This window comes from Pelmatolapia mariae, linkage group LG4 (genome assembly GCF_036321145.2).
Source record: "Pelmatolapia mariae isolate MD_Pm_ZW linkage group LG4, Pm_UMD_F_2, whole genome shotgun sequence".
Classification (NCBI taxonomy): Eukaryota; Metazoa; Chordata; class Actinopteri; order Cichliformes; family Cichlidae; genus Pelmatolapia; species Pelmatolapia mariae.
In genome coordinates, this window is record NC_086230.1 from 5,571,309 (window position 1) to 5,596,510 (window position 25,202).

At 39.2% G+C, this 25,202-nt stretch overlaps 2 protein-coding genes across 3 annotated transcripts in view; one reads left to right on the forward strand and one right to left on the reverse strand.

Annotated features, from left to right (window-relative positions):
• The window catches only part of LOC134625245 (beta-1,4 N-acetylgalactosaminyltransferase 2-like), a 70,900-nt gene extending 65,422 nt beyond the window's left edge, over positions 1-5,478 (forward strand). The window contains exon 11 of the mRNA XM_063470448.1: positions 4,721-5,478. Coding sequence (XP_063326518.1) covers positions 4,721-4,767 — 47 coding nt within the window. The 3' untranslated portion in view covers positions 4,768-5,478. The remainder of the gene's footprint in view (positions 1-4,720) is intronic.
• A 7,125-nt stretch (positions 5,479-12,603) lies between these two features.
• On the reverse strand, positions 12,604-19,159 carry nags (N-acetylglutamate synthase). Of its 2 annotated transcripts, none has more exons than XM_063470445.1 (8): positions 18,407-19,155; positions 17,603-17,883; positions 15,606-15,819; positions 15,322-15,502; positions 15,103-15,142; positions 14,788-14,919; positions 13,594-13,776; positions 12,604-13,360 (listed from the first exon to the last, which is right to left on the reverse strand). In XM_063470445.1, exons 1-8 carry the CDS (start codon positions 18,896-18,898, stop codon positions 13,183-13,185), a joined length of 1,701 nt encoding a protein of 566 aa, XP_063326515.1. In that variant the 5' UTR covers positions 18,899-19,155; the 3' UTR covers positions 12,604-13,182. The 2 variants fall into 2 exon arrangements, with proteins under 2 accessions (XP_063326515.1, XP_063326516.1); XM_063470446.1 differs by having other exon boundaries at positions 13,182-13,292; positions 18,407-19,159.
• Between the last annotated feature and the right edge of the window lie 6,043 nt (positions 19,160-25,202).

Sequence of the window (25,202 nt, forward strand, 5' to 3'; positions counted from 1 at the left end):
TACTTGGTAATTTAAATATTATATGTTGTCTTAATATTACATAACGTTCAACAAAGTCTAGAGTCTGGTTAACATAAAAATTGAATGGATTTACAACAACTACCATCCTCCTATCTTTATCCGGGTTGCAGGGGCATAACCCAGAAGTGATAGGTTACAAGGCAGGGTACACCCTGGACAGCTCACCAGTTTATCACATGCACTCACATTCATGGGCAATTTGGAATCACCAATTAACCTAACTCAAATAACTACATGACTTTTAACTGTGGGAGGAAACCAGAATACCCACTGCCAACTAACCAGATTGTAGATTTGAACCCAGGACTTTCTTGCTGTGAGGCAACAGCACAAACCAACACGCCACCAATCCAGGTGAAACTTGAAGTTTGAAATCTGTACGTTTTTGTCCTTGACAGGTTAAATCACAATAAATAGCAATAGCGTACACGTGGTATGTGTGTAGTTATCTGCCTCTTATAACTCCAGTGATTTTCCTGCAGTTTGAAATCTCATGTGATCTTGTGAATTTCATGAGTCCAGCAACTAACCACTCTCACTAGATTGTATCATGTCATCTCAACAAGAACAAATTAAGTTGTTGAATTTCATATAGATCCTACATGATTTCATTACATTCACCATAGAAACATGAAATTATTTTGTTCAAATTACAAGTTAGACTTTTGTAAATGTAACAACCACCCAATTTTCTTTTTTTGGTATACCAAAAAAAGAAAAGGCGACTGCTCGACTTGACTGAGATGACGATCCAAAGCGGGGAAATCATGTGCGGTGTTGCGAAATTTAACATTGCTATATTATTGACTTACTTCACTCGAACATGATATGAACAATTTAATATTCCCTCTCTGCATATCATGTAGTTTCTACATTTTATAGTTACACTTAACTTTAAAGCATGAGGCAATTGTGTTGAATACACGCAAGACGCTCACATAAGTCCAAGAGACAATCTCTTTTTTTTTTGTGTAGTTTACTACGCATCATAAAAACGCAATCATTAATCTTCCAACTGTATCTTTCTGTTCTGACTTTAGAGTCCTTGTTTGTTTACTGAGCCGTACTTGGGGAATCATACTGTTGTGATACTGGGGAGAAAAGGGGTAAAGTGTAAGAAGCTAAACCATTACACACAAAATTTCAATAAGTGTGTGAGGCTGTTAGCTGTGTTGTCCAGCAATAAACTTATCTACAGTGTGTTAGTAAAGAGTGACTTGCACTTCTGGCCCGTTAAGCAATGGTTTAACAAATTTCACTGCAAACTATAAAAGGAATCTGGATTTAAATAGAACATAGTAGATACCTTTCTTGTTCAAAAAGTTTACTGATATAGTAGTTAGAGAACTCAGTAAGTATGAACAACAATAGTTTAGGGACACTTTCTCAAATAAAGAGCGCAGGCTATAACAGACATGCTTACCGTGTGAAAGGACTGGATGTCTTGGAGCAGAGAAAAACGCTGTGTTGTTGCTATTCTCTTTTACATAAGCAATGCCCGACTGTCAGAAATGCTCTGTGCGGGTGACAAAGGCTCCAACGCACATCCAGGCATCAACCGGTCTTTCCACTGGCTGGCTGGACCCTCAGCTTTCATGCTGGGATCTGCAGCACAACCTCGCACTGGCCCCTGGGGCACGGCAAAACTTGTAAGTCCTAGTTTGGGTCCTCACTGCTCCCAGAGGATTAACAATTAAAGAAAGTGATCCAACAAGAAACTCAAATCAAACAGTGCAGTCGAAATTGTCCACAACCATCCTCAGTTTCACAAAAAACCAAAAACTTGCACCAGGCTTACTGTTCATAGCCACAGGAGGGAACATTGAAAACTTCCCAGAAACTGAAATTGTAATAAATGAATCACAAAAAAAATCAGTTTCTTTAACAGAGGACACATGAAACTGGCAACGCTGGCACTTCTGAAGGGTGGTGCATGGTCTAATTTCACAAATTGACCTACATTTTCCAAGAAAGACAGAAAGACCACACAGTTACAACCTGTAAAAATACTGAATTAACAAAAAAGATTCACACTATGTTTCACTAACTTAAAAACAATAAACAGCCAGCGATCAGATTGAAGAGAGACCTTTGCCAGATCAAAAACCTCAAAAGTTGTTCACACAAACTCCAGGTGAGAAGAGTTCGCTGGCTCTTATCAACCTTTATGCCTCGTCCCCCATCCTCAAAGACAGACAAAAAGACTCCATCTCCCCCATTTCTCAAGATACACAGTGTTATAAAGTCTGAAAAAGGCATCAAAGCACTGCTGTTAAAACAATGTGACAATGTACACCAAAGGCATTGCAGCACCTGTGACCACGTGTTGGCTTAACTAACCCAACAAAATTTGCCGTTTCAGGTCAACTGTCTAAAAACAAAGTCTTTCTATAAGGCTTATCCATGTTGTTAGGATAAAACAGAAAGATAAATTCACAGTGAAATATCACTTTATAAAACAGATAAACCTAATTAAAACGCTCTCCCATTGTGCCACTTTTTGGATGAGTGAGCGTGCATGTGCGCGTGCTCGTTCGTGCGTAAGGTGCCAGTCCTGGAGCCCACTGATGGGGGTGAGCGGGGCATACCCCCTCACCTCACCCCCCACCCACCCCTCCTCCCCCACGATAGTGCCAGTCCTATACTACTGACAACCTACTGAAGTGTCTAAGTTTTACCCTGCCACTCCATACACCTGGACAAGAAGCAAACTATAAATAGAGCTGCTTTTACATGAACATTTTGAACTAATTCTCCCCTTACTGTGCAGACCCAACACAGGATATCAGTGGTGAATAGATTTGTAGCGGCAACCAACCTCTGTTTGGAGTAATATGCACTTTTTTAAATGCTACCATTCATGTCATAATCTTATTTTCTGTTTTCCCACCTCACTATCTGCCCATTTGCTTACTTTGTTCTTCCTGCTCTTTTACAGTCTGCCATCTCTCTGTCCATTCCAGTTGCACACAAATGTATAGTGTTAAACTAGAAAATAACACAAATCTTATATTGTATATAATACAATATGTTATATTGTATTCAGAATGAGGGATCCCCTGCCTGCCCTTATCTTAAGGCAGGCAGGGGATCTGCTTAGTTATGTGAACTCATTATTGGTGAATATTGCCAAAACAATCAACACTGGCTTTATATATTTGTTTTTGACTTTGATTAAACGTCCACTACACTTTTTGCTCAGTATTTCTCTTTTTGCTGTTTTCTTCATTTCTAACCTCCTCTCAGTCTTTATGCTGTCTGCCAAAGGTTAAATATAACAGTCAAACAAACTTTACAAACTAATAAAAGCCTAAACTAATCTGTATCAGCAATATTCAGATTGAATACAGGCTGCTTCTTGACCCGTAACATCCTTTTAACATGCTGTCACCTGGATCTGGACCTGTACTGTAAACAAACACTGATGTCTAATTTGACCACTAAAATAATAAAGTACATCAGCTCCTCAGCAGGTAACGAGTGAGATCCCAGGAGAACAGTGGATCAGAAGGTTAAAATGAGCTACTAATCTCTTTATATGTCACGCCCCCACATTATTAGAACAGTTTGCACTTTTGCTCGTTAACGTTTCATGTAAAGTGTGTTTCAATGTGTTAAATTATCTTCTTATTATGACAAGCCACACTGTGCTAAAGCACACAACACCTCTGTGTGGGCACGCTGTAACAGCATGATATCAAAAACACTAGACAGTTAAACTTGTTTTCATTTTATCCTGGACTGTCTCCAGTAGACAAGCTGGCAAAACATTAACATTAGAAGACATCAAATAATACTAAAATTATTTATCATTACAAGTTTTGATTTTGGTCTGTACCAAATGTTGAGGAGAATTTCTGATTAAATGCTTTATTGTGAATATTTCAGAGGAAGGTGCGTTTTTAGAACTGAAGACAGCCTCCTCCTACCACTGTAGAGACTGTTAATCTGGGGTACCACCAACTGGTTAAAGATGGAACTGCACTCAGAGTTCCAGTGACACTTTGTGTTACCTAATTTATTCATCACCACGTACAATGTAAATATTCTGGCTTTTATCAAATGAAAAATTGCAAAACACAGCAGCAAATCCAGTGATACCAGACTGACAATTTCAGAACAAAAATAACCCAGCTGACAAAAAAATAAATAAAATAAAATAAAAAATCACCCCCTGGATCTAACCAAGCAAATAAGTAAAAGCTTTCCATTAGATGATTACTGCTGTGTACGAGCTTCTCATTAAGCATTAACCAGCCATGCTGGAAAGCATTTATATTAACTGCAAGTTCTAACAAGATTACAGACCCTATTTCAGTAAATGCTGCTAAAGGTCTCCTGAGATCTCAGACACTTAATGACTGCTGCTAAAGAAAGACAGGATGTGACACAGAGGTAAATAAATGCTATCTTTTTTAAGTGATTGCTGCCATCAGATCAAAATATTTAACATATCTCCTATCTGTTATTGTGAATCTTGTTGATACAGGGCTCGACCTGCTGGTCAAAGACAAAACTGCACAGTTTCCATGAAACTTTGTGTTACATAATTCACTCATCTTTGTGATCAGGGAAAATGTTCAGGCTTTTGTGCAAGAATAAAATGCATATATCATAACACATCAGTGTGTAATCTTTTTACCACTTGCAGTAAATATAAATGTTGACATTTAACATGTGATCTCTGTCTTTCCATCAGGTATTTTAAGCATTGTGATGGCAGCTTTGTTAATGGTGATGGCCTGACGGACATCAGAGCTGGTGGAGTACACCAAGAGCCTTCCTGATTTGTTCCACAGAGCTCCCACCTCCTCTGTGGAAAACAGCATGTTAGATTTGTGTTCTCATAAGTAAATAAATTAATTTATCTTGTGTTGTAAAAGACGTTTTCTGATTGTCATTTTATTTTGGAAATGATTTTATTTTGGTGATCATAGATGACTTCACTTCCTGTTCCTTGTTGTTGTGAAGCGCGAACTGCCAAAAATGGATGTATGTTTTGCCCTCCTGTGTTGCGGACAATAAAAGAAACGGGAAAAGTAATCAACCAACCAAGAGTGTGTATTATTAAGAGAACATGGCCGAAGAAGAAGAAAACTCTTTGAGCTCAACAGGTTATGGGCCCAGGCGTGACACAACAGGAGGAAGATGGCAGAGGTTAGTGTTCAATGGAGACGAAAACAGTTACGAACTCTGGGAGGCAAAGTTTCTCGGCCACATGCGGATCATTGGTCTAAAGGACACTATATTATCAGCCACTAACCCAGATGCAGAGAAGAATGCTGAATGCTACGCTGAACTGATTCAGTTTCTTGATGATAAAAGCCTTTCACTGGTAATGAGAGATGCGACTGACGACGGAAGAAAAGCTTTAAAAATACTACGTGACCACTACGATAGTAAAGGCAAGCCCAGAATCATCGCACTGTACACAGAGTTGAGTGACAGATTATATTATCCGAGCTGAAAAAGCAGTGACCTCCCTAAGAAATGCAAAAGAAGTCATCAGTGATGGACTTTATTATCGCTATGATTTTAAAGGGGCTTCCTGAAGCTTACAAGCCATTTGCTATTCACACAACTCAAAGCAGTGAAGATTTAACATTCACACAGTTCAAAAGCAACCTACGAAGTTATGAGGAAACCGAGAAATTCGACAACAAAGTAAAAACAGATAATGTGATGAAGGTTGATTTAACCTCAATCACCTGTCATGGATGCGGAAACCGAGGACATTTTGTAAAAGATTGTCGCCAAAAAGGAACACCTAAGTGGTGTAGCTACCATAGAAGCTCAACACACAGTGATGAGACATGTAGAAGAAAAACCAAGTACAGAGATGATGCAAAACTAACTGTAGAAAAACAAGAGGACAAGAAAGAAGAGCAGACTTTTGTATTTAAAGTTAGTCAAAGACTTCTGCCTACTGACATAATAAGAGAAGGACTAATGGTGGACTGTGGTGCTACTTCACACATCATTACGGAGAAGAACAAGTTCATAAAGTTTGATGAGACTTTTGATCCAGAGAAACACTACATGGAGCTTGCTGATGGATCCAGGACAAATAACGTCGCACTCAAGAGGGGAGATGCCAACGTCTCTCTACGGGACGTACAAGGACAGTGTACCACCATCACACTGAGAGATGCTCTGTTCATCCCATCCTACCTTCAGAGCATATTTTCAGTGAAGGCAGCTACAACCTATGGAGCACAGGTGGTCTTCAAGAAGGGACAAAATGAACTAGTGAACACAAATGGGACAGTCTTCTCCATCGAAGAATACAACAGACTCTACTATTTGAAAACGGTAAACAATGAAACATCATTCAATGACATGATGCCCTGTGACACTGTTAATCTGACTTGTGATGTGAAAACATGGCACGAAATTTTAGGACATTGTAATGTTAGCGATGTGTTAAAGCTACCTGATGTTGTAGAGGGCATGAAAATCACAGGCAGTGGCATGTTAGATTGTAATGTGTGCACAGAAGGGAAATTCACTAACAACAGAAACAGACAAAGCGACCCAAAAGCGAGTGAGCCATTACAGTTGGTGCACACTGATCTAGCCGGCCCCATTGAACCAAGTGGCCAAAGTGGTCACAAATATGCTATATTATTCACAGATGATTTTTCAGGGGCAGTGTCAGTTTACTTCCTAAAACAGAAAAGTGACACCACAGAGGCCACAGCAAAGTTTCTAGCTGACTGTGCACCATACGGCAGTGTTAAGTGCATTAGATCGGACAATGGCACCGAATTCACAAGCAGTTCCTTCCAGTCTCTTTTACGGGAAAAGGGCATAAAGCATGAGACATCTGCGCCATATTCTCCCCATCAGAATGGCACAGCTGAGAGGCAATGGAGAACTCTCTTTGAAATGGGGAGGTGTCTTTTACTAGAAAAGGGGCTGCCAAAAGAATTATGGCCTTATGCCATTCAAAATGCAGCACACACCCGCAACAGATGCTACAGTAACAGGACTAAAAGTACACCATATCAGATGTTAACAGGGAAAAGACCAGATCTCTCAAAACTGTGGATATTTGGGTCAGACTGTTGTGCATACATACATGATCACAAGAAACTTGATCCCAGATGTGAAAAAGGAATATTTGTGGGTTATAGTAAAAATAGCCCAGCATACCTGGTTTATTACCCCCACACAGGAAAAGTGTCAAAACACAGACTCGTGAGATTTATGAAGAAGAACACTGTTGAACAACAAACACAGACTGATGAATGTGACACAGAAATTCAGACTTATGAGCATGTAGTGCCTTCAAAAGAAAGTACAGAACAACAAAATGAAAATGCAGCAGAGAACAGACCTCCTAGAGAAGAGGAAACCAACACAAATGAACCAAACCTTGACACAGAAAGAAATGAGGGAGATGAGCAAAACCAAACTGAACGCTATCCTAAAAGAGAAAGGCAGCCTCCTAAATATTTAGAGGATTACACATCCAACTGCAAAGGGTTAGCTAATGTAACTTCTGTAAGTGTTGATTATTGTTACAGAGCAACCTGTGGAATCCCCCAAACCTATAAAGAGGCGCTGATGTCACCAGAGGCACCAAGGTGGAAACAGGCAATGGCAGAAGAAATCAACTCTCTGAAAGAGAATGACACATTCGAACTGACTACTTTACCTACTGGTAGAAATACCATTGGAGGAAAATGGGTCTACGCCCTCAAAGAAAATGAACAAGGACAAATATTCAAAGCCAGGTTTGTAGCAAAAGGTTACAACCAAACACAAGGAATAGACTACCAAGAGACATTTGCACCAACACCAAATATGACATCTGTGCGAACCCTAATGCAAATATCAGTCCAGAATGATCTTATTATCCACCAAATGGATGTTAAAACTGCATATTTGCATGCTCCCATTGAGGAAGAAATATACATGGACCAACCAGAAGGTTTTGAGCAAACAGAGTCAGGAGAAAATTTGGTGTACAAATTAAAGAAATCCCTTTACGGATTAAAACAATCAGGGAGAAACTGGTACAAACTCTTGAATGACTACCTTGAACAAAATGACTTTGAAAGAAACCTTTCTGATCACTGTGTATACAGGAAAGACATTGACCATGAAACTCTACTGGTTATCATCTGGGTAGATGACTTGATCATTGCGGCTAGCAATAATAACTTGTTAAACACATTCAAAGAAACAATGAGGTCAAATTTTAACATGAAAGACCTGGGGAAAATATCCAGTTTTCTTGGTATCCAGTTTATACAAAAAGAGGCTGAAATCAGGATGAATCAGAAGAGGTACATTCAAAGAATGTTGGAACGCTTTGAGATGTCAGAATGCAAACCCAGATCCACACCGTGTGAACTAAAAACGGACACTACTACATGTGGAGGAAGTGATGCAAATGAGACAGTTAACTCAAGAGAGTACAGAGAAATAGTGGGCAGTCTGATATATGCCATGACGTGTACGAGACCAGATATAAGCTGGGTTGTTAGCAGACTATCTCAAACACTAGCTCAACCCACGAGAGAGGACTTAGTAACGGCAAAACAAGTCCTCAGATACCTAAAAGGCACAAATGACTTTGAACTGATCTTTAAGAAAAGCAGTGAGGATCTAGATCTAATTGCTTACAGTGACTCTGACTGGGCATCCTCTGTAAAAGACAGACGCAGTACAACAGGCTACTGTTTTGCACTTACTAAAGAGGGACCAGTAATATCTTGGAAAACAAAGAAACAGCCTACAGTGGCACTCTCAACATGTGAAGCTGAATACATTGGTCTTGCAACCACTACTCAGGAAAGCATGTACTTAACCCAACTGTTAAACGGCATGGACAGAAAAAGGTACACATGTACCAAACTGTTTGGGGACAACCAAGGGGCCATTGCTTTAAGTAAAAATCCAGTGAACAGACAGAGGTCGAAGCACATTGATGTGAAATATCACTTCATTCGTGAAGCGGTAAATGAAGGAAAAATCCGCATTGAACACTGTCCATCAGAAGAAATGGCTGCAGACATACTAACAAAACCAGTTACAAGAGTGAGACTCAGAAAGTTTCAAAAATGGTTCTTTGGAAATGCATAAGATGCTATGGGTTAACAGCATGAGAACAAGGGGGGGTGTTAGATTTGTGTTCTCATAAGTAAATAAATTAATTTATCTTGTGTTGTAAAAGACGTTTTCTGACTGTCATTTTATTTTGGAAATGATTTTATTTTGGTGATCATAGATGACTTCACTTCCTGTTCCTTGTTGTTGTGAAGCGCGAACTGCCAAAAATGGATGTATGTTTTGCCCTCCTGTGTTGCGGACAATAAAAGAAACGGGAAAAGTAATCAACCAACCAAGAGTGTGTATTATTAAGAGAACATGGCCGAAGAAGAAGAAAACTCTTTGAGCTCAACACAGCAAATCCAGTGTTACCAGGCCGAAAATCTTAGAACAAAACACACCAACTGACCAAAGAATAAATCACAGTCTGGAGTTACCTTAGCAAACAAGTAAGAATAAGCTTTCTATTGGCTCTCTATAATCCTGATGGCATCACTGTCACATCTGTGTTTTGTTTTGTTGAAAATCTCCCAGAGATACAGAGAATGTTTCAAGTATTTCCTCAGGCTGAGTAAGATCTGGGTTGTTTTCAATGTACAAAATATGTGTACAGTGTCCCTCTGAAGACCTTTCCTGTCTTTAGAGGGACATTTTGGACAAGTGAGAAACAAATTTACATTTGTAAAGTAAAATCAAAGTTTTAGTTTTCTACAACAGCAGAATGCCTTAAAAATCCAAAGACGTATTGGATGAGTGTTGCGTCTTTGTCAGCTTTTTAAAATCAAGCTGGTCTCAGAGTGAGTGATAGAACTGAATACTAAAATATTTTAATAATCATATTATTTTGTCTGTTTTTTTATGTAATTCTGGCACATCTACTGAAATACATCAACTCCTGAAAGAACCACTAGGAATACGCAGGTTTTAAATTTTATTCTCTTTACCACAACAGAGGTTAGAAAAAGAACTTAATCCTCGTAAATCAGCGTACTCAGATTCAAATGTTTTTCCTAAAACATAGCAGCCGTAATCTCAGCTACACGGTTGCATCAATTTTCAACCTTTCCTAAAGGTTCCCTTGCACTAATCTGCCATTGTTATTAAAAGGGGGTGATCATATTATTTTAACCAATTATACACTAATCTAAACTTTCAGTTTTGGTAAACGTACTTCAGTCTCTGCTCTGTGAACGGGTTAACTCTATATGGTCTCCTTTTCAGTCATATTTTCCTAAAAGTTGCAGTACTGTTACTGCTGCTATTGTCATAAATGATACAGCAAAAGCACACAAAAATGTATGTCCTCTATAGTTTTCAGACGTTATGAGATCAGCACTGTCTGATTAAAATTTGATAAAAGTGGTCAACAAACTGAGTTGGTGTCTACTTTTAAATATCTAGGATTTCCAAGTGATAATCATTTAGTATATTGCAAGAAAACTGAAACTTTTGGGGGGTTGTTATAGAAATAATTCCTGTTTTTCATTTTATGTAAAACAGAAATAGGTGGAGATCATTTTTATTGATTATGGATGTGCTTCTGCTTCTGTTCATTAATTGGATAGTGTTTTTCATGGGGCACTAAGATCAGTGATGGGAATAACGGCGTTACAAGTAACGGCGTTACTAACAGCGTTACTTTTTTCAGTAACGAGTAATCTAACTAATTACTATTCCTATCGTTACAACGCCGTTACAGTTACTAACAAGGAAACGCAGTCCGTTACTATTTTTCAACAAACAGACGGTTGAAGCTGTGTTCAGCTTACCGCATCTTATATCAGTTGCACGGAAGTAGCTGTAAGTAATCTGGATGCTACAGCTTTAAGCAGCTGCGCGCTCCCGCTCCCGCGAAAATCACGATCACTGTCTAGCACAACACCTGGAGCTAAGGGGGCAAAACAATGGCATGAGTGCTGCTGTTTGACTGAGGAAGAATAAAGTAGTCGTGGTAAGCTAATCACATGACCACTTAAAGACAAAGCAACAAGGTGATATATACCAGTTTATAAATTATGTTGATAGGCCACGTAAAACCAGAGTCATGATAAACAATATATACGCGGCGTTTTTTCCTCCATAGTTTCGTCACGTTTACTGTCTAAGGACAGCACTAGCAAGCGCTCTCTGCTTATGACCAAAAAAAAAAAAAAAAAACAGCGGAAGTTGTAGGAGTGACAGCGAGAGAGAGAGAGAGCAGAAAAAGAGAGAGAGCGAGTTTTGAGATGTGAGAGATTTGTGACGTTTAGCCTGTTTGGAGTGTGTAGTTAATGTGTTGTCTTGTGTAGTTAGTGTGTAGTGTTGTGGATAGTTTTGTGTTGTGTGTCAGAACAATAAGGTGACTGCTGTTTCCAGGTAGAAACAGGAGTGATACACCTGCTGCTGTCAGACCTGCAGGTATCAGGCTGTGATGTTCTCCTTTATAGTGGACAGAAATATTTGGAGTGGCACAAATAATTTGTGTGGCATCTTATTGAATGCAGAACAGCTGATTGTTCTGTAAATAGTTTGAAATGGTTATTTAAAAAAAGGGTAAAAGTAAACTTGTGCATAGGATTTTAAAATTGACAATTTATAGTTGCATTTAAAGTTATGAAATATGATTCATTAAAGATGTTTGTGGTTGTTACAGTAAAAAATATAACTTTTTCTACTCTGATTTTATGGTTTTTGTCTGATTTTAGATCAATTGTGTTAATACAGTATGTCAAAATGAAAACATAACTGTAAATTCAGGCATGTGAGGTTGTGCTGAAAAGGATGATACCAAACAAGGCAAAGTAAATAGTTTTTAAAGGTGAAATGTGGAGGGAAAATCAAAAGTAGTTAAAATGGCCAATTATACCCTGGACCCCAGAGGGTTTTTTTTTAAAGTAACGCAATAGTTACTTTATTAATTACTTTTAGAATATTGTAACTCAGTTACTAACTCAGTTACTTTTTTGAAGAAGTAACTAGTAACTATAATTGAATTACTTTTTCAAAGTAACTTGCCCAACACTGACTAAGATTCATCACCAACTGTGGTCCCCATACATATGACTGTGTATTCTAAAGTTATTTGGACATCTTTATGTATTTGATGACTCGATCACAGGAATGTGTTTATTAATAAAATCATGTTGGTCCCCAGAAATTACATTTGGTATGAGAGCGTTCAGACCACATGGTCTGAACTTCAACACCGCCTTTATTACTGTGCTGTCAGATATATCAGCAGTTTTAAAAAGTGCTGAACTTGTTAGCTACACAGCACTGGCAGTGTTTCAAGTAAAGCAGCCCCTGTGTGTAGATGTCCGTATTCCTTAGCAAAGTGGAAAACCTGAGCTTCATGTCTCTAGTTGATTTAGATTGTGGCCATATTTCTTTTTAAAAAGAGGATTCTTTATATTTTGTTAAAACACTGTGGTGTTTTCCACACAGAGTTTACTTGAGCAGGCTACCATGCTATGTTAACTGATGCCCGAGTGCATTTGGTGACTCACTTCACATTTTAATTAATTTATTTATTTATGTGTCCAAGAAAAATGATGATTATTTTACTAGTGGATGATTCTCTCACTCGTCTTTGGAAGAGCTGCAGCTGTTCCTGTCTCACATTTTCCATATCAGCAGGCCAGTTTGCTGCCTCTTCAGTTCATCTTGCAGTGCAGCTGGTGATGGTAGTCCTTCTTCTACTCCACAGCTCTGGTGTGAACTGGAAAGCCACTCAAATCAGAACTTACAGCAGATGATAACCTGGTTCATCCAGTTCGTCATCACGTGGTCAAGCTGACAGTGACTGCAGAACTGGATGGGGACTACAATGAGCAGCACAAAATGAGAAAGCGAAACAATGAGCTGCTCCATGTGTGGTGTGGACCCAGCTTTGAATGGATACACATACATACACATTTCCCTGTAAGTGAGAAAAGCAGCACTAATAAAGTCTTCACATAACTTTAGGTTCTGGTTTCAAGGTATAGAAAAACTGAGAACACCGTATTTTATGGTGCAGAGTTGAACAAAATGAAATTCCAGGCCCTTAGAGCTAAAAGTTTTAATGTTCACAGTTTTTCAAGGTTGAAGAGCTACATAGTGAGCTGCTGGGAAGCAGGTGAGTCAGGATCCTGCAGCAGGTGGAGGAGGCTGCTGGGAGGAGGTGGGAGCACTGTGGAATGAATCAGGAAGGCTCTTGGCATACTCCACCAGCTCGTATGAATCTCTGATGTCTGTCAGGCCAAACCAGAACACAGTCCACATACCATTAACAAAGCTGCCATCACAATGCTTAAAATACCTGATGGAAAGAGAGAGATCACATGTCAAACAAACAAAATAATCTCTTGAAATGGTCAACTAAAAGACTGGACTAAAAATGAGTGAAAAAGCAGCCAATAAGGAGCAAGACTTTAGCACAGTATGTCATCTTTTTCTTCTGCAGTATTTAACATATATTTAGATGTTTGTTCATAGTGTGGTTCATGTAATGTAAATGCCAGTGTGAAAGTCTAAAAAGGTCACATGTCTTACCAGGGGTTGATTTTGTTGGTGGCTCTAGACCTCCAGAAGAGTTTGCCCAGGTCCTGTCTGATACACTCCCACAGGATGTGGCTGGTGCCCTGGCCCTGCTTACTGCTGCTCACCACAAACTTGTCGAGGTAGGGAGTGCCGCTGTTCACCGGCTCCATGGTGATGATAGCTGCTGCGCTGTACCTGGAAGGACAAAGATGTCCAACAGCTGACATTCTCACAGTCGGTGATGCTGATAACTATTTCAAACCATATTTGGACATATATAAACTGACTGACTGATTTTCTGCTTTATCTTGAACATGTAAATATAACTAAAACAACAAAATTCATTGTAAATTGAAAAAAATAAAGTAAAAGATAACAAGTTGCCATGGAAATCTCTATTCACAATGTACATGACTATATACATATATACACACAATAACACATAAAGAAATATAGCTTTACAAAACCAAACAAAACAATACATTTATACATTGCATTTTGCACACTGTGATTAATACCCCTACAAGATTGAAAATATTTAAATTTTAACTGTAACTAAAGTACATTGTAAGTACAAGAACTGTAAAGAATGAAGTGATTTTTGAATGAATTTTCTCATTTTCAGAATGAGCAATTATTTATTTATATCAAACCATTTTCTAAATTTTGTTCATTTCAGAAGTCACACCCAAGATATTTGTGTCATCCGCAAATAAAACAAATATTAAACAATCTGACATTTTGCATAAATCATTGATAAACATAATAAATAATTGTGGCCCCAAGACGAATCCCTGTGGTACACCACACACAATGTCCAAACGTTCCGATTTATACTCTCCCATTTTCACAAGGTCTGGTTCCCACTCCCCCTCATCCTAATAATATTTCATGGTTAATCGTATCAAATGTGTTTTTAAGATTAAGAAATACCCCAGCCATGAATTTCTTATTGTATTTTGTCATTTTCTTGTCAATTTGTCATTTCTTCTATGAGATCTGTTAACACTTATGTTGTAGACTGGCTTGTTCTAAATCCATACTGATTGTAAAAAGTAGTTTGCACTTGTCAGTGATTTTTTTCCTGTCTGACAGTGAAAATCATTTTTGAGAATTGTAGTAGAAGGGAAAAAGACCTGGAATTTATGAAGTGGTGTTTTTTTACCTTCGGTCTGGGTATTCTTTCATTGGAATAGTTGCACTCACCCTTCAGAAAGGTAGATGGAGTGGAGTCGGCCTTTCAGAGAGTCAATGTAGTGTTTCTTCAGAGTTTTCTCAAACGACTTGTTGATGAGCGCCAGCAAACGATCCACATCAATTCCATCTAGAGAGTTATACCTACACGCACACACACACACACATACATACATATATATATACATATATATATATTTATTTATATATGTATTTTGTTATGCCTGTACATGTGTGGAGGTAAAAGTAATGTCTTGTTTGGGGGTAATGTTGGATTATGACCTGGTTTGAATTCATACTGGAGGAGTTTGTGTAATATCTACTGACCGGTGTATGGGGTCTCCATTTTTAAAAAGCGTTCCAGACCCTGAGAAATGGAACAGACAAAAAAAACTTATGTTAAAATTCTTTGAGGTGGTGGCCAAAACAACCTTCACACACATACAAATATGGTGCCTTCAAAAGTTACATCTCAAAACAGGTGTGTCTCCATACATGGCTGCATGTGTACATGTGGCACCCATAGAAGTCAGTCGGTTGTCTCACCTCTGTGGCTGAACAGTTCGGTCAGCAGCGTGTCTGCCGATGTGATCACAGCAGAGGACTCAGCTGGCAACTGATTGAGAAGTCTGGCTATGGCGGTCACTCTCTGGCGTTCTGATGCGCTTAACCAAGTCGCAGTGGACAGGCCAGGTAGGTCAGCAGGCAGCGACACTGTAGCTAGCACCTGCACCAAGATAGAAAGCATTAAGAAAGAGATAGCGAAAATATAAATGATTAAAAAAATAAGACAAAAATAGCAGAGTCAGCATGGGAGCCAGATGTTGTGCCTTTTGTTCTTGGCTTCGCAGGCCCCCAAAGTTGTTCAGGAACATGACTTTGTGTGGATGCAGGGCTCGGGATATTGCGGCCGTCACCTCTGTCGGGTCCAACATTACAGAGCAACCTTGCGCGTCCCTGCCTACCGGACAAACCAGTGGGATTGCCCCGCAGTCCAGACTCCACTGGAGGAGGTTGGTATCCATAGCAATGGATGGAGGCGCACTGCAAGGAGACAGAAAGGAAAAGAGTAAGGGCCTAACCTCATGAGCACCTAGAACTAGAGCAGGGCAATATGGCCAAAAATATTTATCACGATATACATTTGAAAATTTGCGATAACGATATAACTGACGATATAATTGACGTGAGACAAAATACTATACTACTCCACAACTTTATTAATGCAAAAAAAAAAAGTCAATATATTTTCACTTAAACAAGCCACACAAAATTTAAAAAGAGGTTATACACACACAATAAGGTAATATTATGTTGAAGCACAGTACGTACTATTCCGCAAGGCTCCTGACTACGGTAGCCGTACTGCTCCGACAATCCATTAACCTCCTAAGACCAGAACTTTTCCACGGCATGCATTTTTAATTTCTCTTTGATATTTGGGCTGATTGGGACCTGATGAATGTAAAAACAAAGAATTACCAGATTTTTTTTACCTGATTTTTGTTTCTAAGAAAAATGAGAGCCACATATGAGGATATTTGTTTAAAATTTCGACAGAACAGTAGCAGTATAATGTCCCTATAAGTGGATATCAGGCCCTTGTAGAGCAAAAACTGAGTATTTTGTTCTAAGTAACCCAAAATGTGATGTCCACATATGTGGACGCCAGGTCCTAGGAGGTTAACTGGTTCGTAGCTTAGCAAAGTCGTACTAAAAATTTTTTTTACAGATTGCTGAGCGCCATGTACCACATAAAAACGGTTCTAGGTCAGTAAGCACAACCAGAATTCACACATAAGGCGCACTGTCGATTTTTCAGAAAATCCAAGGATTTTAAGAGTGCCTCATTTTCCAAAAAACACGGTATTAACGACGGCCCGCTTGCATGCTCTACCAAAAATTGTGCTTTGGTGTGTATCTGATGGACGAAAGCCAAACCAGTTCCACACCACTGAAGTTGCAGCATTTTTACAAACCAATTCTGGTTCATCAGTTTCATTCAACGATCCGCTTTCGCCCCTCTCATTCTCCGTCGCCGCCATGCTTTTTCCGCCATGTGCGTATGAAAACAAAGGCACTGCGCATGCGCGTTTTACCCGTATTCTATTGCGATATTTCATTTTCTTATCATTGCCCAACATTATACCGGTATTACTGTGAACGGTATGATATGGCCCAGCCCTACTAAGAACTGTCTAAACCAGGGTGTGAAACATAAGGCTCAAGGGCCCGTCAAAGACTGCAATCTGGCCCACTGGAGAGCTTTGGAAAATGTGACAGAGGACATTGCCTTCTGACTTTATACTGTGTTTTCACAGCTTTTACAGTTTTTCTCTATTGATGAAGACCTCCCCCACTGCCATTCACTCACCCACACAAATCATTAAAAGCATACTTGTATTTAAAATAAATTTATAATGAAAACCTTTAAAAATAAAAATTTTAAAATAACCATTATTAATCATTAGGAAACTGATGGTTAAATAACAAGGTAAAAGTGCAACTGGTTATAGAGTACAGGCACCCTGTACACAGTGTTGCAGGTACAAAAACAGTAGCCTGGACTAAATCACAGTGTTTGACACCTTAAGAATAAGAGCTGGCTAATTAAAAACTATAGCAGATATAATGATTTATTATTTCCATTAAATAATTGATAAAACAGGTGCATAGATTAATTGCATGAGCAGTAATTATAGCTAATGACTTATAGATAATTTACCTACTTCATTGATATCTGAACAGTAAAATAAATACTGAAGTTAAATTCACAATTTATAAGCAAGTGTTCCCTTAGATTGAACTGGTATGTCTCAGTTCTCACCTGCTTCCCTGTGGTGCTTCATGCAGAAGTAGGAGTGACTCTGCAGAGAAGAATGGCAGGACGCTGGCGGTGTGCTGCTGCAGCGCCTCAGTCAGCTGCTGGCACCGATTCACTAGTCCTTTCATGCACTCAGACCCAAACACTGCTTTGGCGAGCCCTGTCTCCAGGTGATCTGACCAGCCCATAACCACCACAGGCTTCATATCCATCCGCTGCAGGAAGGACAGGCCAAAAGCCAGGCTCTGAACCATTTCCCTGCTGTCAAACGCTGAGCTGTCCACCTGGTGCAAAATGAAAAACACAGTGTTTGAGTATTAGAGTCTAGAATTTAATCCAGTTGGCTGACACGGGATCTGCTTCAATCTAATAAGAATAGATTTTTTAAAGAGCTATCAGTTTTTTGTTTTTGTTGATTATTTAAGTACATGCTTCATCTTTTGTTTCGGAAGTGTACTAGAATAAATTAAAAAACAAACAAACAAACACCTGATTTCTGTTTTTTCTTTGAGAAAGAGAGAAAGTTCATGAAACTGTATGTGTATACTGTAGTGTATACTGAGTATGGACTAACTGCCAAGTAAGAACTATGCAGGTACAAACTCTATGTATTTGTCTTCAGTTTATTTAATTTGATAATTATCTTTAATGATTTAATCATGTATCATTGATGATTTCTTTTTTAGCGTCTTCGTCCTCGTTATGGAGTTCATGTCCACAAACATGAAACCTATTCTAATATGTTTGTTTGTTTGTTTGGGTTTTTTTTTTGTTTGTTTGTTTGTCTTTTGGTGAGTAAAAGTTTACCTCCAGAACAGCAAAGGCGGGAGAGTGAGCCGAAGTCGCTTTCTGGAACTGGGTCAACCAGTACCGAGCCTCCCGGGGATCTCCACCAACTTCACTGAGGAAAGCTTTCACGTCCCGGTAAATCAGATTCCGGTTGGTCTTCGCGTGTCGTCCACCGGTGGAGAAATACCCCAGGTGCTCCTGCTGGGCCAGCGCCGCGGGGTTTCCTTCGGTACCGGCCGCGTTGCAGCTCGCCATGCGGTGCTGCTGGCTCAGCATTTTCCGCTCACGCTGGCTGGAGCTCCGCGTCAGGACCGGGGAGGGCGGACCCGATAGGTACTTTCTTGCTATTACCATGGCCCGGCATCCATGAGAACCCCTGTTCACTTTCGACATGGTGACAGTCGTAAGGGTTCTGAATCCCTGACGGTGGCGGTTAACGGCTGGAGCTGGACGGCACCGGAAGCTCAGCCAAATTTCACTCACGCTGAGTCGACACTTCTCAGATTGCATCAGACCCCGACACGCGGTGGAGTTGCTGGGATGCTTTCCACTGACATTTATCCGCTGTGGGTCATGAAAGGCTCACTGTGACAGAGTTCAGCTGGTTCGCTGGCTATTCCATACAGCAGCGGTCCCCAACCCCCGGGCCTCGGACCGGTACCGGTCCGTGAGTCGTTTGGTACCGGGCCGCGAGAGTTGAGGCTCAGGTGTGAAATGTATGGTTTTCAGGGTTTTTATCGGTTTTCAGCGTTATTTTGTTATCGTTTTTATCGTTAACTCGGTTTTCCTGGGTCTTTTCACGTGTGTTATGAATAAATCTTCTTTTTTTCGGTACCGGTACTAGTTTTATTTTGTTGTATTTATCCGCGACACCTTAAAGGCCGGTCCGTGAAAATATTGTCGGGCATAAACCGGTCCGTGGCGCAAAAAAGGTTGGGGACCGCTGCCATACAGCCTGTGGGCTCGCTCTCTTTATTTGCATATATTGTACTGTGTGATTAAAGGTACAGTAATCCTCGTTATGTCCTCCCAATTGTCATACTCCTTTTCTCCTCTGGGGTCAAAAATGACCCCAGGACAAGTACAGACATTCTCTCCTTAGTAGAAGTACAGATACCTGACTTTAAAAATACTTTAAGTGAAAGTTCAAGCATTGATTCAACTTTTTTCACCAAAGTGAAAAAGTACTGTCTCTGAAATGCACTTAGAGTGAGAAAGTAAAAGTTGCTCTTTGAAGGACATTTATACCAGCTCTCCATGCAAATGTAACTGAATCTTGTGTTATATTAACATAATACAAAAATATTAGTAGTGAATGAGAAAACAAATGTTATTCCAATCAAAATTCTAATTCTAATGAATGTACTCAGCTTGAATCTGAACTATTTTCAGTTGCCTACATTGTAGAGGGTAAATCCAGCTCCAGGTGGGGGAATCCTAAGATCCTTTGTAGCAGTTCACCAGTATACTGTTTACTCTCTTTATACGAGACCTATACATCTGGTATAAAGGTGGAATTCAGTGCTAGCTCGATGGTGAAGTACTGCCATCACAACTTCTAAAAACCTGCACAACTTCCCTTTAACTGAAGAGCTATTAATGACCAAATAAGGAGTACAAAGTACTGATGCTTGTATAAAATTGGAAAGAGAAAAAGTAAAAACTTGTCAGAAAAATAAATACTCGATGAAGAATACCTGAAAATCCTACTAAAGAACAGTAATGAATTATTTATACTTTGTTATGTCCCACCTTTGGACATCAACAATTATTTTGTCGCTTTTTTCCGTGAAGTCAAGCTAAATATATCAAAGGGATTCCATTGGTAAAGGTTTATGGTTTAAAGACTGCATGAAAAACAGCAGTCTCAGCTAGCTTTGCACAAAAATACCTGGTAGAAACGTCCTACAAAGAGTACATTTCATTTTTAGTACAACTTTTACTGTAGTATTTTTCAAAACTAGTATCTGTCCATGTCTGTACTTTTGCCACCTCTGGAATTCAGTAAAATATATGCAGATGGTACATTGAGTTATCATGGCTGATTTGCAGCCCCAAGACAGTATAAATGTGACATTTGCTGAGTGAATCTAACTAATATTATCAACTTACATTTAAATTGATGTCTGCTACCTTGATGTAACCTCACCTTGACCACACAGCCTGCTCTACACCAGTCCATGGTGCATTATGCACTACTGTAAACTTCACCACAATACTGCAAACTAACCTGCGCTAAGCTGTCTTCATTTTGGTCGACAGGACATTTCAACATATCAGAAAACATAACATATACTATATGTTCTATATCATCCACAGATCCAGTGTCTGATTAAAAATTGGCATTAATCAAAACAATACATCCATCCATTTCCTTCCACTTATCCTCATAAGGTCGCGGGGGCCTGGAGCCTATCCCAGATACCATAGGGTAAGAGGTAGGACACCCTGGACAGGCACCAATCTCACACAGGGCTAATTAGAACAATACATATAAAATGTAACTTGCGGTTTGTGTCACTTCAAAATATCACTTACTAAGCAATCCTTAACTATGAAAATCGTCTTCCTAAGATACTGAGACTGAGTACAATGCACTAATCTGCCCATCATGTGTTGTAATTACCCATTAATTGAAGGTAAATGGAGTCGTTCTTATACAACTCTTCTACTCAAGCACTCAAAGTGCTTTATGTAACATGTCTTATTCACCCAGGTTTTTCTGTCTAACATTTACAGTTCAGTGGATGCATCAGAGAACCATTTGAGGTTCAGTATCTTGCCCAAAGACACTTTGGCATGCAGACTGGAGCAGCCAGGGATCAAACCACTAAGCTTCTGATTAGTAAATGGCCTCCTATACCTACTGAGCTACAGCCATCCTACTGTCTGGATTGCCAGATTGTTACGGCCCTATTTAACCTCTAGCCATGATGTATCTTAACCAACAAAGTAGCATGTGCAGTAGATTCTAGACATGCTTGCCTTGTTACAGTATAACAATAATGACTCTCACTCTATGTTTTTCCACTTTTAATGGCTTAGTCTGGGGAGAAACACTGGGCCAGGCCCTGTGTCAGCCTTCTCTCACCTTTTTTTTTTCTCATGATATAATCAACTAATAGCCCACCGAGTTGACAGGACAACACAGGTACATGTTTAAATTCTTAAGATCATGTTTAAGCTCACAAAAGAGAATTTTCCTTCCTTCAATAAGTCACTTGTGTTGTTCAATCAGCAGAAAACATCTCACAATTTGACTATCTTAACCACTAAATTGATTGTTTCATCACTGGTTGGTCATACCAGTCTCCGAGCATGTTTCTCACGCTGTGTGTGTGAGTGTCATTCCTGTTTTAGTTTCTTGTTATTGTGTAGGCTTTCTTGCAGTTGTCAGCAAACTCTATTCTAACTCAAATTTTACTTCTAGCTTATCTTATCTCATCCTTCCCATCCTGGACTAGAATACATTCTTTAATTTGCAGCATTATGTGTACAATAAAGCAGAGTAAAAAACCTGTGAATGAAATCATGTTATTCTTCCATAGTCTTTTCAAACTATTTCAGTCTGAAATATAAATATCAAAAGTTAATTATAATTTGTTTTATTGTAACTCTTTAAATGCTAATATGTTTACTACATAGATCCACTGTTTTTTTTTTATCAAAAAAACCACAAAAAAAACAAAAAATAATTTACATAAAATACATTTCAAGGAGTATATGATTATTGTCTTTATTAGGCCCTGGGATGGGTTAATGATTAGCAGCAACATTATTTTTTCTACATTGTCAATTTAATTTTTTTTTTTTTAACAAAAACTCAAACTAACAAAGAAATTGCCACCTTCCCACAAACGGTTGTAACAATATTACACAGTAATCTTTTTTTTCCACTTTATATCACTCAGTCTTTTAAAACTACTTCAGCCTGAAATATAAATATCAAATATTAATCATAGTTTTTTGCTTTTAACACCTTAAAGAAGAAGGACTCCAGCTGAGGTGGTGCAGAGGCCACATGGTGCTGCCAGTTCTTCTCTCTGTGTCTGTGCAAAGTCACACTGCCCTCACAATTGCTGGTTCGAGGGGCTTGCAGCTGATTTGAATTGATACATTTTTGACCTGTAAACCATCCAAAATGAGCATGCCTACATAAGCCTGCATTCCTCTGTGTCCACATAAGCCGCTGAGCGTGGTGCAGGTTTGTCATGGCCACAATTTGCTTCAGGATTTCATTCATCAGCAGCAGTGCATAGCTGGCAACATGGTGTGTCGATCCTGGAATCAAACCTGTGGCTGCTGGGATGTAGCAGAGCGCTGCAGTCTTTGCGGCCAAAATATGGTAATCCCCATGGAAAAGTCCATCCTGTCACTGGAGTTGGACCAGCTGGTCTGTTTCTTCCTCTGAGGCGGACATGGAGGAAGCCTCAAAGTCCACAGAGGAGGATTAGGCACCATCTTCACACTCATAGTGCACAATCATCAAAGGTGAAGATTACACACATGCACACACATGTGCACACACTCACACACCATTATTCTACACTAATGGCAGCACACACTTGCCATTTTATTTCAGTAGCACCCTTGCCAAAAAAACAGAAAAAAGTTTGAAATTTTGCTGAATGCTTTGAATGCTAGAAAGTAGCGCCACCTGGTGGACAAATATAAAAATAAAGCATTTTTCCCAATTGTTTACACTTACTTGTACTTCAGACACAATGACTGCAACATGTAACTGATGCACCACCCCCCTGAACCAATTCTGCTAAACCACAAGGACAATTCCTGCTGTACACTCAAATTGCAGTTTTAAAACGTGCTTTTGTCAAAACACTACACACAAGCCTCTGCATTTGGCAGAATTTTCACGAAGAAAACCTTTTGTTTTCACAAGAAACACACTCTCATTCAAAGTTGTAAAGTCAGTTGCCCTATTTTGCATACTAACTCATCACATTGCTAAACACCTTTCACACATAATTGCAATTAAGAAATCAGAGCTTTATAAAAGAGCAACAGGTTAGCTCTTCTGTTTTGGAGCAACGGATGGCAATGTTGGAAAAAGAGGCAGAGCCAGAGGAGTGAGAGTAAGAGCAGGAAGATGGGGAGGATGAAGATGACGAAGACCAAAGAAAGCAATCTCTGAGGAGAGATATATACACAGTAGTGTTTTGTAACCCAACTCTTTAGCAACAGTGTGGTTGATGTCTTTGAGTACTATGAGCAGGAGCTACAGCATCCACCAGTATCCAGTTTAGTTCTTGTGCTCAAATGATGTGGTATGTGATGTCCTAAACAGCCACAACCTATCTAGAAAGGCTATAAAGCAACCATAATGCCTGCAAGTAAACTCCATATGAGGCTGTATAAAAAGAAGCAGTCACTTTTTTGTGGCCCTGAGTACAAGAAAAAGAGTTACATGTGCCTATCTATAGTTTCATTGCTTGCTACAGAAGTTTTATAGGCATCTATTAAGACCTGCCCCTGTGTCACTTTATTCTGAACGACAAACTCAGTCAGGGCTGCTTCCAGATGTTCCTCTCTGCAAGCACAGCAGAGGAAGGTTACAAAGTATGACAATTTCAAGGGACCTATTAAGGCAGCTCACATCTGTCATGGTTGTTGGGTCTGGTATGAAAGTTTTGCATTCACAGTTATATTTTTAAGTTTGGGTTTCTGTTTAGGTTTCATTTTCTCCAGTTTATCCAGGTCGCAGGGGCAGCATTGTTTTCTGGTCATACTGGTGACAATTTAAACTGAAAATTTCCAACATGAATTACTCACTACATAAAACTTGTCACTGATTTTCAGTTCAGTTCATGTGTAATTTGGCTTACCTTTGCCTTTTCGTTCTGTTTCCTTTCCTTAAGAATGACTTCACCCTACCATTGCAAACATTTCGGAGAGGTTTTTGTGAACAGTTCATGGATAATCTGAAAGGCCACATCAAGCAAAACTCAGGTCCTGTGTTAGGGTTTTGCTTGATATGTTTTTCTTAAGGAAATAACTTTCAAATACTGCTCATCTACTCTAGATATTTTTTTAAGGACTCCACTCCAGTTTCCTCAGATTTATTTATGAAAAAATTCAAATTTTGCCTGGCATGTCAAGTTTCTGACATGCCAGGACTCTGGCTACACAAGATTTAACAAGTGGTTTTAATGTTGTTGCCAAATACAATAACAAGCTGAAATTATGGGCTTTTTTAAAAAATGTTTTCACCTGTGTTCCAATAAACGTGCTTTTTTTTAAAACAAACAAACAAAAAAAAAAACAACAACAACAATTACTCTGGATTGTTCACAGTTTCAAGGTGCACAACTCAGTGAATGTTTAGGGGGAAAGAACCAGATGAAATCTCAGCTCGTATAACCACTGATGATCTTAACATGAAGGCTGAATCACTTTGACAGACAAGTTAAAGCGTGTTCTATGCAAAGTTTTGAAGTTCTGTGGTGAAATCATAAATGTGCATATGCAAGCAGCCTGTAACCCAATGTGTATTTTACCTTTACAGGTTAATCAGCCTGAACACTATAGTCTCTGCATGGTTTGGACCTGTGTTTTTATACTTGCGGTGTAAAAACATGGGTCTAATATCATTGTCACTTAGTTTTAGCTTTTACTTTCACTTGCTGGTTAGTTTCCAGCACAAAAACCCTGTAAGGACCACTGCACAGAGGATAGAAAAGAGGATAGCAACCAAATTTATATCATATATCATTCATTATTATTATTTTACTAGTTTTTGAGCACAGCTCATATTTGTGGTTGCTTTGCTTTGGTTTGATATCATTTTAAGTAGTTC